General features: G+C 45.2%; 1 protein-coding gene across 1 annotated transcript in view; it reads left to right on the top strand.

Moving 5' to 3' along the window:
• The first annotated feature begins 12,570 nt into the window (after positions 1-12,570).
• The window catches only part of ANKS1A (ankyrin repeat and sterile alpha motif domain containing 1A), a 94,498-nt gene continuing 90,325 nt past the window's right edge, over positions 12,571-16,743 (top strand). Inside the window, exons 1-2 of the mRNA XM_026056667.1 lie at positions 12,571-12,637; positions 13,552-13,664. Of these exons, the coding sequence (XP_025912452.1) occupies positions 13,600-13,664 (65 nt within the window). The 5' untranslated portion in view covers positions 12,571-12,637; positions 13,552-13,599. The remainder of the gene's footprint in view (positions 12,638-13,551; positions 13,665-16,743) is intronic.

Genomic DNA, 16,743 nt, shown 5'->3' with positions numbered 1-16,743 from the left:
TGGGGTAAGGCCTGGGGCCTGCGCCAGCGTGCGCTGTAGGAGGAGGGGGGCCGGGGTGGGATGAGGCGCTGCGGAGAGGGCCGTGCCGTGGGCGCGTGGGCCGGGGGGGACCCGCGGCCTTGGCGCTGCCCGGGCGCTACGGGACAGCGGGGGCAAGGCGCCGGGCGCCGGCAGGGGCTCGTGTCCTCGTCCCCGGGGTCTGCGTGTGTGTGTGGCTGGGAGGGCTGGCAGACGAGGCTGTCTGGAGCGCGCGCTGCCAGGGTTGGGTGCTGCCTGGTGATGTGTCCCCAGGGCTTAAACCGCCGTCGGCTTCGGCTGCAGGGTTACGTGTGCCATTGGTTACGGGGGATAGCTGGGGACTGGCATGGCAGGGAAAACGTGCTGTGTTTGGGGAAGGGGCAGCGGGACTCCAGGTTAGGATGCCAGAAGAGATTGGCAAATCTGAAGCCAGGAGCGTGTGTGTGTTCCCACGGTGAGGGAAGCTGCTGGATGAATTTACAGGGGCAGATGTGCAGCTGGGTGTTCAGCAAGACGTCCTTTCCCGCCCTTGCTCTCCTTGCATTCGCTTCATGCTTATTCTCCCTTCTTCTGTGATTTTCACTGCTTGCAGAAATGCTGTTGCGGCTCGCAAATTGGCCGTGGCTTGGTCAGGCTTGAGGGTCAATGGTGCTGTGCTCTGCRCTGCACAAGCTCATGCAGGGCATAGTCCTCTGCTTTGGCATCTGAAGTACCGCTCTGTAACTTGCTCTGTTTTGAAGCTCGCAGACCTTTGTTAGTTTTTTCTCCTCCCCTTTTTTCGGCATCTCGCAAGGGAACCACTTGCTGGTGTATTTCTCAAGTTGCAGCTTTTTTGCTGTTTCAGCCCATCTGCTGAAAATGCCGTTCTCGTTCCCTGATCTTCTTGTTTGTATTGGAGGGGAGGAGGCGACTGAGTCCATTGCTGAGTGACGCTGTCACTGTGTAGCTTGACTGCTCAGAAGGATGTGACTTGCTCATTTGTGCTTAAACTTGATCTGCTTTTCCTTTTACAAAACCTGACTGGAAATATGCTGTTGCACATTGAATGGCAGAGATGCACTGTCACGGATAGATTTGCTTTCCTGGTGCGTATACATCGGTCTCTCARATGTAAATGTGTTCTTGGGTCGAACTTTATACTTCTCTTTTAATATATTAAACACACTGAGTCCTTGTTCTGAGTGGGAAATTGCTCTGAACACTTCAGGCTCATCTATGTTAGAAGACAGATGTACTTGTAGGGTGTTTAGATAAAGTGGAGAGGGTCAACTGAGTTAAATACACACTGCAAGTGTTATCAGCCTCTTGTTCTAACAGCGCCACCACACTACTCGACAGTGTGTGGTAATGACGGCGACCTTTGTTTTTCCTGGTGAGACAACTGCTTGTGCTACCAGTTGATTTGTGGAGTGGGGAGGCTGCTTGACATCTGATCRGTTAGCTTGTTTTTTTTCCACATGTAAACACAGTGTGGTGTATAGCYGTGTCTGAAGGATGGTGAATGTCAGCTGTCGTTCATTTACTCGCCCGCCTTAAAAGTCTCTTAGTTGACACTATGAGGATCCCTTTCTCTCACCAAACCTCTCAATTTTTGAACCTCTTTCTCCCTGCCATTGGGTTACAGTAAAACTTTGGGCATGAGTGGTTCCCCTTCTGGAAGCGTGTTGGTGTTCTCAGCGTTTTTGGAGTCATTGCAGCGYGCGTGTTAACGCGGTGCATGAGCTCTGCAATAGCATCCCTTGATGCACAACCATCTGCGCGCACGTGTCCACACCGATGGGAGCCCCGCCGCGCGGATTGTGACCTTTACACCGTGTTTGCACATGCAGCGACTGCGGTCTTCCCAGACGCGGAGGTGATAAAGCCTGGGGAGCGGTCCCGAGGCTGGTCTGCTCCGACCTGTCGGCACCTTTTGCTAACTGACAGTCGGGGCGAGAGCTCAGGGGGTTGCTCTGAGCCTGCAGTTGCTGCTTTCCCACTTGCGGTGCCTGGAGAGCATGCGAGGGCTTGGCATGGGTGTTGATGATGTGTGTCACTCAGATATTGAAAATGGGCTTTTGACGATTTAGAGGCTTTCTGATGATTTCTGGTGTCCTGTCAATTTGTTATGCTTTTACTTTGGATTAAATGACTCCAAGTGGAAAAAATCACTTCTGCTTGTTTTATAGACACAAGGTTTTTGTGAGGAACAGCCACTAAATGAACTTGCAATGAGAAGCCTGACAATTTTTTGGGGAGCAATTGGGACAAGCTGGGCAGTGTTCAAAACTGCTGTTTTCTGTAGCATGAACCCAATCCGTACAGCTTGTTCAGCAACAATAACCCTATGGAGTCCTGGTGGGACTGTGAGATGGCTCTAAAACGTAGCTCTCCTTAGGGGGTTGTTATAGCATCAACCACACTCCTTCGCATCCCCTTACTAGAGCAATAATAAATTGGATTTTGATCATTGCAGTGGGGATTGAGTTTCCAAAAAAAAAAAAAATAACCAGACTGAATTTCCAAGTGACCTCAATGTATCAGAGAAGAAATTTGGGCAGTCCTCTCTTGTGTGGCATCCTGTCTCTGTTGTGGTCTGGTTTTACTCTGCAAAGTGTGAAATTAGCTCTTGCCCCTGGTGCCAAGACCTGATTACTGACTTCTTTGCTCCTCTCTGGAGGTGCGTGATTCCTCGGGAGCACCTTCACCTGTGGTTTCCCTGCTTCCTGGGGGCAGGGAGGATGTGGCAATAAGTACTCTGCAGCAGGCTAGGTATTTAATTATAGCTAACTTTGCTTTTCTGTGCTCCTTTTAAAATAACTTCAAGGGGCTGGAAGCAGGAAATATGAAATTTTGTCTGCCTTACACTTAGTGGAAAGTCGAAGGGGGCAACTTAAAGGGAACTGGTGGTGTGGGAGGGAGGGTGAAGGGGTAGAGGTGGCAGAAAATGGTCTCAGCTGTGCTGACAGTGGTCTGCCCCACCACCCCCTGCCTTCTCTGGAGGACAATATCCAAAGGTGTGCGACAAGTCAAGAATAACTTTGGAATAACTTTAAAGTTGTTTTCCCTTAAATCTTATTTCTGTATCTTGATTTTTTTTCCCTAATGATGATTAGGTGCATTTTCTAAATTGAAAACAATAAATATGGACTGGAAATGTGCCAAGAGAGTGTCACAGTGACAATGAAGTGGGAGCATTAATGGAAGAAATAAATTGATGGAGAAGGCTAAGGTGCTTCGGCTGGTGGCTAACTCTTTATCAAGACTCTACAGTGCAGGAAAGCTGGTTAAACAGTATAGACTTTCAGTGTTAGTAGATAAAGAAATCACAAAATAGGTATCGGGAGCAGGGATTTAGTTTTTTGTATATATGATAAAGCTGTATCTAAGAGAACTTAAGTTATAAAGCATTGCCATTTGTCATCTGTCATCTGAGATTTGGAAGTATCGAGACTGGGGCAAGACTCCTTGTTCAGACGTGGGTGTTGCTGAAAGCTTCTGGCACAAAATGACCTTATGTCTTTTTTAACAGCTAAAAGCAGTTTGTTGTTGGGGCGTCTATGAAAAGCTTCTGAATGGAGACGCAGTTGAGCGAGTGTCAAACTGCTGTCAGACTGCAAGGCGAGAGGATGGTGTGAAGTTTGTGGGGTAGGGGTCTGCATCAATTGTAAAGGAAAGACAGGTTACACCCTGCACATCCCTAAAGCTCATTGATGCAAGAAACTTTGCTAGTGTTAGCACAGGGATCTTTTCTAACTAGGGATTGCTTACCATTTGGTTGTGGTGGAGAAGCTTTTCCTTGGTCACTTTGGTATGTTTTGCRTTTTCCCTTCCTCAGACAAGTTTTGGCAGCTTTCGTTTTTTGTGCAGTCATTTTGATTCTTGGTCCTGCTGAAGCTGGCTTTGATGATCTAGATTGTATACTTTAAAAGAGATATCTGCTGGTTATGGAGCTGCTCTGCTCTCCTTGGGTCCCCTGAAGCTCATGCCAAGAACAGGGTCATAAATGCTCTGCTGGGCTGACAGAGCTCCCTTGTTCCTTCTCCCAGCTGGTTTCAGGTCTTTTGATGTCAGCGCAGTATTTCAGTTCCTGTTTTTTAACTGTCTTACTGTTTGGACTACCTGTTCTCGAAAGAACATCTCGCTTTCCTAGGCATTGGGCCCAGTTTCTTCTGTGCAGTTCTACAGCATTTGAGGTGGGTCACAAAAAATAGTTTTTGAATTAGATACACTGCACATAAAAACAGTGGGCAGTTAAGCTTATTACAATTTAAAAGTGAACTTTGTCAGGTCTGGAGACTTCATGCTTCCTGCTTAGATCAGTTGTGGAGCCCTCTAGGGTGTGAAAGACATGAATAAACTCCAGATGAAATGGTAAAATTCTGTAGGTAAGCAGGGAGAAAGGTGTGATGGGCTGTGATAAGTCAGATGAGAAGGAAGCACAAAAGGTAAATGGAGGATAAAACCTCTCCCTAGGGGGCAAATGTGCCACTGTATAACACTAAAAATATTAGGAAAATAAACGCCAGCAGAAAGCTAATGTGGATAAGGGAATGCAAGTGGTAGGTTGCGCTATTAAGAAGGGTATAGAGAGGATAAGAAGCAAGAGAGGAGAAGGAGATCAGTTTCTGGCTTTTGGCAAGGCAGATGGTGGGACCTACACAGAGATGGTGCCTTGCCAGTGTTTGGGGAGGAGGTGGCTTGCCAGTCTTAGAGGATTCGTGCCGCTGCTCAAGCTGCCCCTAGGATCTACTCACGTAATGTGGTGATTGGCGAAAGCAGCTCCAGGAACGTGGTGCAGGCCGTAGTCCTCTGATCTCCGCTCCTTGACAGTGTAGTAGTTGCTCCGTTTTCGGAATGTATCTCATACAGCAGCAGGAAAAACATTTCTTGTTGATCAGTGAGCACCTAGCAATACTATCACCTTCACGTAAATGCAGCTTAATGCTTATTAGTAAAAACAAGTCCATAAATTACAAATGCTGTGGGAATCCATCAAGTTTGAGAGTTTTAAGGGGGCGCTTTGCATAGAAACTATAGAATTTAAAATTTTGTTTGCTGCGTCATTGCAAAGTTAGAGGCAGGAAGCAATGAAACAATCCGTGGCCTGAAATATCAAGCGGCATTCAGTAGGTTTAGCCAGCAGCACTAACGATGAGTTGTATCACAGCCAAATCAGAAAGAGTTTTTTATTTTGATCTGACTGGAGCTTTGTCGATCGGAGGGGAGACTGAAGCGCTCTTTGGGCCACAGATTGTATATGTAATCTTCTAAGCGTATCGAGAAGAAACTTCTGCTGTGAATTAGGACCTTTCTCGTATACATCTGTTGTGGGAAAGGATTTGGTGGTTGCTTCACAGAAGCCAAAGCAAGTGTTCTAGTCAATTTGCAGCAGTATTACTGGTGAGTATTTTCTTTGGTTTAGGAAATGACATGGTATAATGGTTAAACACTTAAAGTAGTTTCAAACAGTCCAAATGTGGTTAGTCAGAAGAATGATTTCTGTAGGGTGAGGAGAAAAAAAAAAGTGGGGTTTTATATTTGTTCCTGTGCAGCTTCATGGTTTCAAGAAATGATTCAGATAGTGCTACAAGTTCTGCCTGTGGTCTGAAAATCCAGCTGCAGCCTTTTTGCCTTTTGCTTTTTCATCCAAAACGGAGCTCCCGCACTGTTAGTACCACTGACTGATACCTCTGCTAAGATGAGAGGGAGAGCAGGCTGTAGCTCACTCTGTTCTGGATGGATTTGTGTCAGCAGCTCTAATGGGGGCAAGGTCTTGTCGCTGGCTCCTGTAAGAACAGCAGGATCTGGAGCAGGGTTTTTGTTCTGCACAGGTATTTCTTCCTGAAATTTCAACTACCCTGGTGAGAAACAACACTGAAGATGAAGTGGAAGAGACTTTTGAATAGACCTTCTCCTTTTTCACTCTTTTTATGTGATGGGAGCTCTGGGTATCGTTGGTCATGCATATTGAAGAGGAAAGACGTCTTTGTAGGAGAATGCTGTTATGAAAATCTAAGGATGAGCAGGGTGAGAATTGGGTGTGCATGGGGCACAGAATTGTACTGTAGCTGTTTCCTGGAAAGCGGATGAGATTTGGAGTTGCTCATGTCCCCATAAGGGATGTGAAGGTGTGGGAACACCTGTTTGAGTATGAAATAYGCCTGTTCTTTAACTTCCAGCAGAAAAGCAGGAGATGGTTACCCAGCCAAGCATTGCTGTTGGTAACTCAGAGCAGTTACACAAAGTGCAAACTGTGGGCCCTCCAGGTCTCGGAGGGGAAGGAGCGTTGGAGAAAGGAGGAATTGCCCCGTATGTAGCAATGATAGTGCCGTCTAGGCTGTGTCCTTCTGTGCATAGGTGTACTGTTAACGTGTTATGTGTTGCCAGGCCCTATGATTAAGTGGCAAGTCCTGCAGTGTTTGGCTGAGATTGTGGCAAGGCAGCAGCAGCTAGGCTCCAAGATCCAAGCTTCCYGGGTTGTGTAAAGGTGCAAACAAAATATTTCCTTATCTTCCCCTTCCCCCATAAAAAGGAAGTTGCTCTTGGTACATTCTTGCTACCTCATAAAATAGGGCTATAACAGAAACGTGATCGGGTCTCTTACTTTTCTGAGTGCTATGATTAATAATATCTCACCAAGCTTTAAACTGGCTTCTGTTCCCCACCCTACCCTGCGAACAGCTAAGTAGAACAGATCTCTCTTTAATTAGATACCTGAACGCTAGTATTGCTAAGAGTATTAGTGCCACAGGCATTAGGTGTGCACCAGATCTTTTCTTGCCAATTGTTTCCTAAGCACTTTTTTAATAATTCAGGAAGGCTGCAATTATTGGCAATGACTTTAAGAGTTTTGTATCTGTGTGATCTTCTAATTCAGCTTTGGAACGTTTTATTTGCTTGCTTTGGTCAGCATGATTCTGCGATTAGGCTTGTGTCTGGAGAGGACTAYGTCGTCTTGCCAAAAAACTTGCTCTGTGACCTTGGACGAGTCACTTTAGGTGAGCAATGCAAGGCACTGTTAAACTGCCGATGCTATTTCCTTTTTTAGAGTAAGGACTTTGTTTTTGTGTAGTACCCGGACGTGTTTGGAGTGCCCGTGAGAACCGGGCTGTAGATACGGCTTCCCTTTCTGTGAAACTCCCATGGGGAAGTTTTATCCTGCTTCTTTCTAGGTGCATGTTGTGTGGGCAGTCCAAGGTCTCCAGGTATGCAGAGGGCAGCAAGCTAGTATCACCTGGCTGGCTTAAGCTTGATTAGCAGAAAAGCCAATGAGAAGTTGAAGGGAGGTGCACTAGTGCTGTGGAAGGTGTGTAAGGACCTGAATAAAATGTCTAAGGAGTGGGAGCAGCTGTGAATTGAATCAAGTGGCCCAGTCTTCAYGTGAAGTACTCTCAGCATAGCATGTTGAATAGGAATCTCCCTGTTAACTCTGGATAAAAATGCCTTAAYGGTGTATGTAGGTAGTGACTCAAAACCTCTGACTTACTAATCTAATGCTGGAGCTTAGGTGGATGTATTAGCTGGGGGCAGTTCTGGGTATCKACTCGCCATCAGTCTTTACCTGTGTGCCGAGAACCCTCCAGTGTTTCAGGACCTGTTCAGTGCTAACATCTTTATTTCAGATGGAGCGGATGAGAGTACTGTAGCTTAATTTTAACTATAATTTGAGTGTTTCTCATCAGAGTATTTCAAAGTACCAAACAGGTTTTGGAAACACCAATATGCTAATACCCAAATACTCTGCAAGAGAGTTATTGTGGGCTAAAATGCAACATGAGGAATGTTAGATGGGTCAGGCTGAGCTGAAGATCCCAAGGGCACTAGAACCAAACTAATTACCAACTGCTGACGGACGTGTTGATTTAAACAGTTGCAGCATCTCCTGTCCTTTGCACTTGAGCCACAGGGGGCCTGGGGCAGGAAGAGAGGCCAGGAGACATGGCTCCCACTGCATTGCTCCATTTGCTAGATCATGCTCCTTCCCAGGAGCTTCCTTTCAAGGCTTTTGGTATTCACAGTGTTCATGCAAGGTTTGTGCTCTGCCTCGTCATGGGAGAAACAGTGCATGATGTGCAGTTTACTTATCTTCCGTGCCCCGAACGAGACTGCCTCAAGACCTGTCTAGAAATTCTTAAATAGCTGTAAGAAGCCAGAGAAGGCAGTTTGTGTTCAGGGTGCCTGCAGGAGTGGTTTGAGTTAGGTGCTCTGATGGTTTGGTTAAAATGCCAGGTGGATCCTTGAAATTTGCATTTTGAGGACTTCAGGGTTCACCTTATTTATGCTGGAATAAGGAGCTCTATTGAGCAATTTGTGCACAAGGGTTTGTCCTGTTTACTTAGTGATGAAGTGGATGTTTGTGAGGCTTTAGTGGACTGAGTGGAAGTTTGTGAGATCTCCGATGGCTTTTTGATCTGTACACCCTAATTTAGTATTCTACCATTGAGCTGTGTGTAGGAATTTTAGGACCAAAACCACAGGTATGCATGTAAACAAATAGGAGATACTTGAGCAATGAGATACTGTCATTTCCAAAGACACGTTTCCCTCCACTTTTGTCTGCAGCCCTGAAACTGAAGAGATGCCGCTGCAGATGTGTGTACACCCTGAGTGCTGTGTTTGAAAGCAGGAGCTATAYGGAGTTCAACTGGACACTGAATGTTTAGGGAACAGTTTTGGGCACTTAATAGTGAATTTTGAATGTTACAATTAAACTTGTCCAGTGGTAAGTTGCGAGAGTGGTGGTCTTGTCCTCTCCTGTTTTCCTTCCCTAATAATTCATTTGAGGAGTCCAGTGGCTGTGGCAGAGTGGAGCACTTCAGCTGGCTGATCTGACAGAGGACTTTGGAAGCTGCCCAGTTCCTAGATCCAATGCAAGAGAAATAGCAGAAGCCTGTAGGTGATGGCACAGTGGAGCAGGACCTTCCCTTTTCACAGAATGGAGCCCTTAGATTGACTTCAGTGCAATGTGAAACTACTCTTTCAGTTGTAGCACAGGCTTGCTTTATTTGGAGAAGGTGAACTGTCTTCTCCAGTCACGTGTTACCTCCGTTCCCCTAAGTTCACATTTGAATCTYTTGGAGGTTTGAAGAGTGACGAGTTCTCGGCTGAGTATCTTTTTGAATGGGATAAGCTTTCACTTGCTGACCTGCCTAGTGTTGCTGTCTACTGGAGAGCAGTTGTCCTGCTTCAGTTCTCAGCATGCAGCAATTTATGTCTGTGTGTGTCTATTGGACTGTCTAAATGGGGTGTATTTCTGGAAGTGGAACTGCCTAACTTTGATATAGCTCCTGCGCTACTCTTGCTGATTAAGGCTGTTTGGCAGAGAACAACTTTCTAAAGATGAATGTGTGAAACTATATTTGATATATTAGGAGCAATGGAGCCAAGGAACAGCGTTCATCCAGTGGACTTGATTTTTTAATGCATTCTTGTGGCATGATTGAAGGGAAAGCAAGCAGGAAATAAAACAAATGAGTGAAAGATATGATACAGAATAGAGGTAATACATACAGATTACACCTGCATTCATCCCAGACCAAAAGGAAAAGAAAAAAACCCTCCCAGCTGCAGCTGGACAAGAATAAGACAAGTTCCTGGAGGCTGAACTCCTTCCATCGCGGTGCCTGGAGGGCAGCTTTGCTGGCTAGCAGCAGATAACATGTGTTAATGCCTAGACTCCCATGTGAGCCCCTCTTCTTTCAAGAGAAGCTTAAACTGAGCTAAATTCAGCCGGTGTGTGCAGCTCTTTGTGGAGACTTGATTGCGGTGATGCTTCTGCTTGTTTAGAGGGTGCTTGAAATCTGCTGGGGTGCTCTGCTGCAAAGCCGGGTGAGCTTTCCCCATGTGTCCGTGGTCCTCAAGGCTGGGCTGCCTGCCTGTGGGCTGTTCTCCGCTCTGCAGAAACAGCTGCATCTCAGTAGCCCTCTGATCCCTACTGGGGATCATTTCAAGGTGAAGTGCCCTCTTGAAATGAGGAAAGAGCCTTTAAATAAGGATGATGGCCATTTCTTCCTGGCTTTGGCACCAGGTACTAGTCCCTGTCCAATCTGGAGATGGCACTGTGCCTGTCCCGAAGAGCTCGCTCTGCAGTAGAGCTTAGTCTTGGAAATGAGATAAATCCTATTGCACAGAAACTGGAAAAAATAAAACTGTTGAGGATTGATTTGTTTCTATAGCAACAGACTAGAGAAGCTACTAATACAGCTTCTCTCTGCAGAAGGGCAAAAAACATAAAATGAAATGTTAGTCCACCTGGGACCGTAGCTGTCAGCAAAAGAAAAATCTTCAATAGACAAATGAAGGGGTAAAATGCTTAATTAATGTCAGGGAGGGCAAAAAGATGTGAGCTATGCTTGGGAAGAAGTTGGTGTTGGAGTGTGTGCATATGGCCTCTTTCCTGTGCAAAAGCAGGAGAGCCTGTAGTATGTCCTCAGAGCTATTTATATGCTGTTTCCCAAAGCGCTGCTTTCTGAACTTGTCGTCTGCCACCTTCTCGTGGGTAGGAGAAACGTCCTGCTTAAAGACAGTGCTCTAATGCAATTCATTGCCTGAATGTTTGTCAAGTGCACTTTTTTTTTTAACTGAATTAAAAAATGACTTTCTGTGCTGTAGCGAGGCAACCATGACTTGCATAAGAAATGTTCAGGGTTTATCAGGGGATTCCTTTATTGCATGAACTGAGAGAGCAAGGTGGTCTTTGAGAAGTGCAGAAGAATTTCTGAGCTAAATTTTCTTGATTGCCTTTTAGCTGGAACCGGATCTGGGGCTAGTCTGGATGCTRCATCATGATGTGTACCAGGGCAGAGTTGTCTGTAGATGTTTGTGTCCTGGAGGAAACTTCTGTAGAGCATCTGRACTACTGTATACAAGCTGGCTAAGATACTTCAGTTCAAAACTGTTTTTTCATCTTATACAATGTGTGGATTTGGAAAAACCCCTTTTTTCTTTTGCATGCCTTAACTAGGAATATTAGCATACTCTAGTACATGCAGGCACATTACAGCTCTTCTAATGTATCTAGCTGTTTTCCCCGTGGTTACTAAAGGTAGACTTCTTAAATATTCGTGAGGCCCCATGGTGCCAAGTGCTGAGCCTGTATGTACACATAGATTTGTGAGCAGGGGACTGGATGATGTAACCCACCTTGTATGGCTACTAAGTGTTTCCAAATAAAATCAGTATATATGTCTGAAACTAGCTGGATGTTAACAAAATAACAGAAGAAGTTGGTTTTTAAAACTGGAGCGTGTATGCAAGGCTCTTGCCAAGCTCCGCAAGAAAGTCCGTGTTATATAGCTTAAGCAAAGTCGGATTTGAGTTCATATTGTTTAGGCTTGGTAAATTTAGATTACATTAGCACTCTTTGCTTGTTATTTAAACACATTCTTAAATTTAATTTCCCTTTAAAAGAAACCATAAACCTTGAGCTTTTTCCAGCTAAAAGGAAGTATCTGTAGTGCTGCATGCTAAGGATACGAGAACACAACCCGGTCTAAAAGTGAGTGCCATAAATATTATGTAAATACATTATCTCATTAGATTTATATCTAATCCTATTACCTGCTGTTTTTCAGACTCATAAGCCAAACAAGCCAGAAAATGTCACAGGTGGTCTTTCAAATCTAATATTGAAGTGGGTTGGAAATTAGGTGAAATGATTTTTGCCTCATCCTAATTAGGACACTAGGAGAAATCCTTTCAAGCTTAGCATYACAAAGTAAAATGTCTGGTTTTAAAGTGTAATCCGATTAAAGAAGCCTAGTGCTTGGTAAGGTTTGAAGCCTACCCGTGCAGAGATACAGATGGGCTCCCCAGACCCTTCCATACTACTCTTAATTTCAGAAATCACATTTTTTTTTAGGAAGCCGGAACAGGGTTATGATAAAGCCTTGACCTCTGGAGACTTTAACGCTTTGCATTCTAGTCTTGGCTCTTTTGCAAGGCTTGTGAAGTCCATCAGATGACTTAAATGTAGGACTGCAAGTCCCATGGACTTGGCTTTTGTTAGTTCTTCTTTCCAGTGTTCCAGCTGCAGTTTCTCCCWGTATGGTGTTAAATCTGATGAAGTGTTGGTTGTCATGTAAAAGACTTTTAAAGGGCCTTGATTCATGCTGCSATCCCCTGTGGATGACTTCTGGTTGTCCTGGCGTGTCTTTAGTAACTACCTTTATGTGCCTAAAAATTACTTGCATTCCTCTTGTGGCAKCGGATGCTTTTTAAAGCCTCAGTTCAGCCTGGTGGAGTCTGGAGCCATATGTCTGAGCTCCTATGGCTCATCTCCGTTGAGTCAGAAACAGCTGAAAACACACAACTTGGAGTACATACGTAATTAGTGCTGGATTTGGCATTTTGGGGGTAGTTCCGATCAAGGCTAAAGGAAATATTTCACAGAAAGAATGAAACAGGATGTGTTSTTGACATTTTTTTTCACTCAACATAAAGACCTAGGAAGATGAGAATTGGTTTAAAAAAAACCCAAACTGCTGTCTTTCTGGTCGTGCAGCTCAGCGGGAGTCATGCCAATGTGCTCTTCAGCGTCTGGGCTGCGGATAGTCCTTGACATGACTCGGCTGAGGGAGAGCTGCTCCAGGGAATCCAGCCCTGTTATCTTGTCAAGCCTAGAAAGGAGGTTCTTCAGGTTAGAAATCTTAATCTGTTTCCCACAGAGCCTGCGTGTTAGAGCAGCAGAAGGAYGATGAAGTTAACTTGTGGAAACAGTAGATGATTGCATGGGTGTAAGGCTTTGACCGTTACAGAGGAGGGTAGATGATGTGTACCTCACCTTTGAGTTGGGTATTGCTTCATCAGCAATATGCCARCTTTTCATATATTGCATACTCATATATTATCATATGTTTATATATCAGCAGTATCGGCTTTTACCGGCTGCTGAGAAATGGCTCCGAGGGAGGCACTTGCGCATTTGTCTGCCTGCTTCCAGGTGGTAACAGCTTCCCGCAGCCAGTGCCTTAGAGGAGGGATTTGCTGTGCAGAGAGGGAGTTCCTCCAAAAACCTCATGTTTCAAGACCAAAGATGCTCTAGATTGTAAATAGAGCTTCGAAGTGATTCAGAAGGGAGACAAGTCGCTGTTTCCCTTGGTCTCCCTTTTATTCTAACCACCATTATAGTGCCCAGGCTTTCATCCTTGCGAACGTGGCATTTCTAACCCGAGCTACTCTTGTTACGCTTTAATGATTCCYGTGCTGAGAAGCGCCAGCCGGTGTAGCGCAGGCTCGGCTGCATGCTTGTTGGTTTGCATCGTCTGTAACGAGTTTGTTTCAGATGCAAAAATAAATGGGGCGATCGTCTGTTCTTGAGGTGTGGTTAATGAGAAATTTGAATCTTGAAGTAAACTTTTGAATGTTAAATGTTGCATTTAAATTGTGCGCGCATAAATATATCGTAGGCTATTGTTCTTGTGTGTTTACTGTAACTGCTTCACAAGATTTTAGTCTTGGATATTATATGAGTTCTTGTGGTAATTAAAGATTCTGGTGTTCTCCCACAACTCATGCATGCTTGGCTTATTCTTCTTATTTTAAATTCCTCAGGAAAGCTGGGTACGATTTAATGGTCTTCAGTGCTGCTCCAAGGCAGCTATGCAGAGCTGCTGTCTGAGAAAAGGAGTTTGTGCTTTCCTTCCCCAAAGCAGCAGCAGTCAGTGGTGGGTAAGCTGGTGAAGCTATTTGAAAAGCCTTAGCGTCCTCGTAGTTATATGGGTGTAATTTGTTACAAACTGAGATATAATTATTTACGGGGATAGAGTTGCAATAACGCTGAACTTGTTTGAGGTAATGGAGAGTTTTGTCCCGGCATAAGTTCATAATTTGGTAGTCTGACTCGCGTATGCATTCCTCCTGTGCATTAAAACGTTGGGCTGGGAAAGGCTCTGCCACCAAAGGCAGCTCCTGGCTGGGAGAACTGTATTTAACAAGGAAAAAGCTCAAGACTGTTTTTGTGTGTTCAAATGAGCGGGCAGAAATATTTTAAGGATTTTGAAATATACTATTTTATACTGTACATGCTCCCCAAAGAAAATTTGTTTTTTCCTGGTGAGATAAAAAGCTGCTCGCCGTTTGTGACGTTGACTTCTTATCTTGGGCAAAGTCAAATCTGGCAGGTGGATGAAAACGGCTCTAGAGAAGCTTTAGGCGTATAAGGAAACATGCGGGAAAGCTTTCTTTTACGGCAGCGTTTCATTATTTATTCAGTTTACCGGTTTTAGGGACATCTGCAGATGTCTCCACGAGCTCTCCGAGGAATGGTGTCCTGCCCTTCTGGCCTTCCCCACACTTGTTCAGAAATGGTTAGCGGTTAGAGGACCTTAGCTTGTAATGCATACCGTTTGGCTGGGGCCGACTTGCACGCTTGGATTTTTGCAGCTCTAACCTTATCTCTGTTGTACAGATAGCAGAGACAAGTAATGACAACTTTACAGGAGCTATCTCGAGGTTCAGAAATAATTTACTACCTCAGCCGGGCGTTCTCGTGCCCTCTTGTTAACAGGCTGGGTTTCACAGATGCTTTAGAGTAAAAGGATGTCCTTTCTAGTTTCAATCCCAGTTAGTGCTTAACACTTTCTTAAGAACTGTTGTCTTGCGAGTCTTAAGTTGATGCTTTCTCGAAGCCTGCCAAGAAAGAGCAGGGGCTTATCGCAATGCTGTTTGAATGCGAGAGGGTCAGGTGCGTCCTAAATATTCCCTTCGAAACCATTGTAAAACCATTTTTCTTTCTTTCTTACAATTGCTGCCTTTGCTCTGTCCTTTCCCTATTGCTTGCTCTTTGGGCACCCAATTAAAAAGCTCATCAAGAAGGAATTTCGTACGGAGTCAGTGCTGTGGTATGTAGTCGCCTTGTTTGCGCGGCGCATTGCTGCCAGTTAATTTCTTGCTCGGCCGTTTCTTTCTTCCACCTTCAGGGACTTCTGATTAAGCTGGAGCACTGGGATTTGATACGTACTTCAATTGAGCTTTGTGGGTGAAACCACTTGATTGCTGATGTGGCTGGAGAGCTCTGGGTTATGTGGAAGGGCAGAGTGTGCTCCAGATACTTAAGGGGAAGCTTTGAAGCTCTTAATTCTCCAGTCCGGTGCACCCTTCCTTGAGGGCCTCTTCTCCCATCCCATTGCATTCAGTCTTCAGTATCAGAGTGAATAATATACTTTTCACTTAAGCTTAACATTCCTCCCTGGCTGTCTTTATGTACTGGCACCCTGCAAGTCTCTCCTGAAGGCATGCAGGGTCTCTCTCGGTGCCTGTATGGTGCCTGCTCCCCAGTCTGTCTGAAAAATTAAGCTCTTCAGTGTAAATTCAAAGGCCTGATGTCACTGATCTTGGCAGTGTCATGAGGGAAATGGGATGCTATGTGAGCCCCTGTCTAATTTTTTTTAGTCTCCCTAAGGCAAAAGTGCACTCTAGATGTAGTTATTGGTACAAAATAATTGCATTTGCTATTTAATTGATGCTGGGGAGGGGATAATTCGATCTCTGAATCCTTGTTTCCCTGGGTCTGCTTTACTCRGCCTATTTACCTGTTCCTCATCCAGGTCAGAAATGAGGGCCGCTGCTTAGCGTTCGATGCGTCGGTCTGAGCGAGCCAAGCAGCGGTCTGAAAGAGAAGAGCCCACTTGGCCAGGGAAGTGAGCAGGCTCGCGTGGCTTCAAGATGCTCAGGCGTGACCTGGAGACGGCTTTACCAAGGCTGGAGGGCACGGTAGCCAGCTGGAGCGTYGGAGCACGGCTGTGGCGGGCCACCCGCCTCCCAAAGAGGGAAAGGCTTTCCAGGCGGTAGATCTTTTTAGGAGTCCATTTTGGCATAGAAAGATGTGGGAGAATATGGAGGCATATTTAATTTCTCTGTATAAAGCGTATCTAAGACTTAACCAGGAGGAGAGTGTCCATGTCTGAATGAAGCATTGCCTTTCCAGTATGTGCCTAGATGCTAGAAATCCCCCCGAGAAGCATGTTAGATCAGATCACGGTGGGTGCTGACAAAAATAGTAACTTTGATTTGTTCTAGTCCTGTTGATTTTGTCTGATGTTGAACATGCAGCTGTTCTGCAGACCAGACAGCGAGCGGAGGGTTATGTGTTTTCTGCCATCCCCAAACACTTAATTGGTGCATCAATTCCCGCTGTAAGAGGGGAGCGATAGGCAGTGGGGATGAAATGCTCTCTGCCAGCATTTTTTGCACAGCTTCCTTCTGGCAATGTTTTTACTCTGAACTTGGACCTTTTGGGTGTCTCCCTGTCAAAGGGGAACAGTACAGCTGGACACGTATGTTCCAAGACATGATGCTCTACTTCTGCGGTTTGATTGTCAGGTCTCTTGGGGTTCTCTAGCTTGGTAAATCATCTCTCACAAAAGAAAAAGGGGGAGGGAAAACGTCGTGCACGTTTGCTAGGTATAGCTAGCTCAGCACTGCAGCATTAGCTGCTCAATATTTTTTTGGCTAGGAATTTGTAATTGTCCAAGCAGCTTGCTCCTGTTTCTCTGGAAATGCTGGATGGAGCCAGGATGAAGGTGAAGTTTAGCACCTTTCGGAGGAATTGTGCTTCAGTAGAACCTGGGAGTCTGCGCCATCTGGATGTGTCCTGCTAATTCTCTCTGCATCCGATACTCAAATTTAAGTTTACTTGCTGTAAAAATCTGCTACTTGGGCTACTGGGATATTTGGGCAGGTTCTGTTTTGTTTTTTTTTTTAAATACTGCATTTTCTTCTCCTTAGATGCAACTTCTCCAGCAC

The sequence above is a fragment of the Apteryx rowi genome, unplaced genomic scaffold (assembly GCF_003343035.1).
Source record: "Apteryx rowi isolate R43461 unplaced genomic scaffold, aptRow1 scaffold_132, whole genome shotgun sequence".
Lineage (NCBI taxonomy): Eukaryota > Metazoa > Chordata > Aves > Apterygiformes > Apterygidae > Apteryx > Apteryx rowi.
Note: the sequence above shows the minus strand (reverse complement) of the source record. Positions and strands in the feature narration are given on the sequence as shown.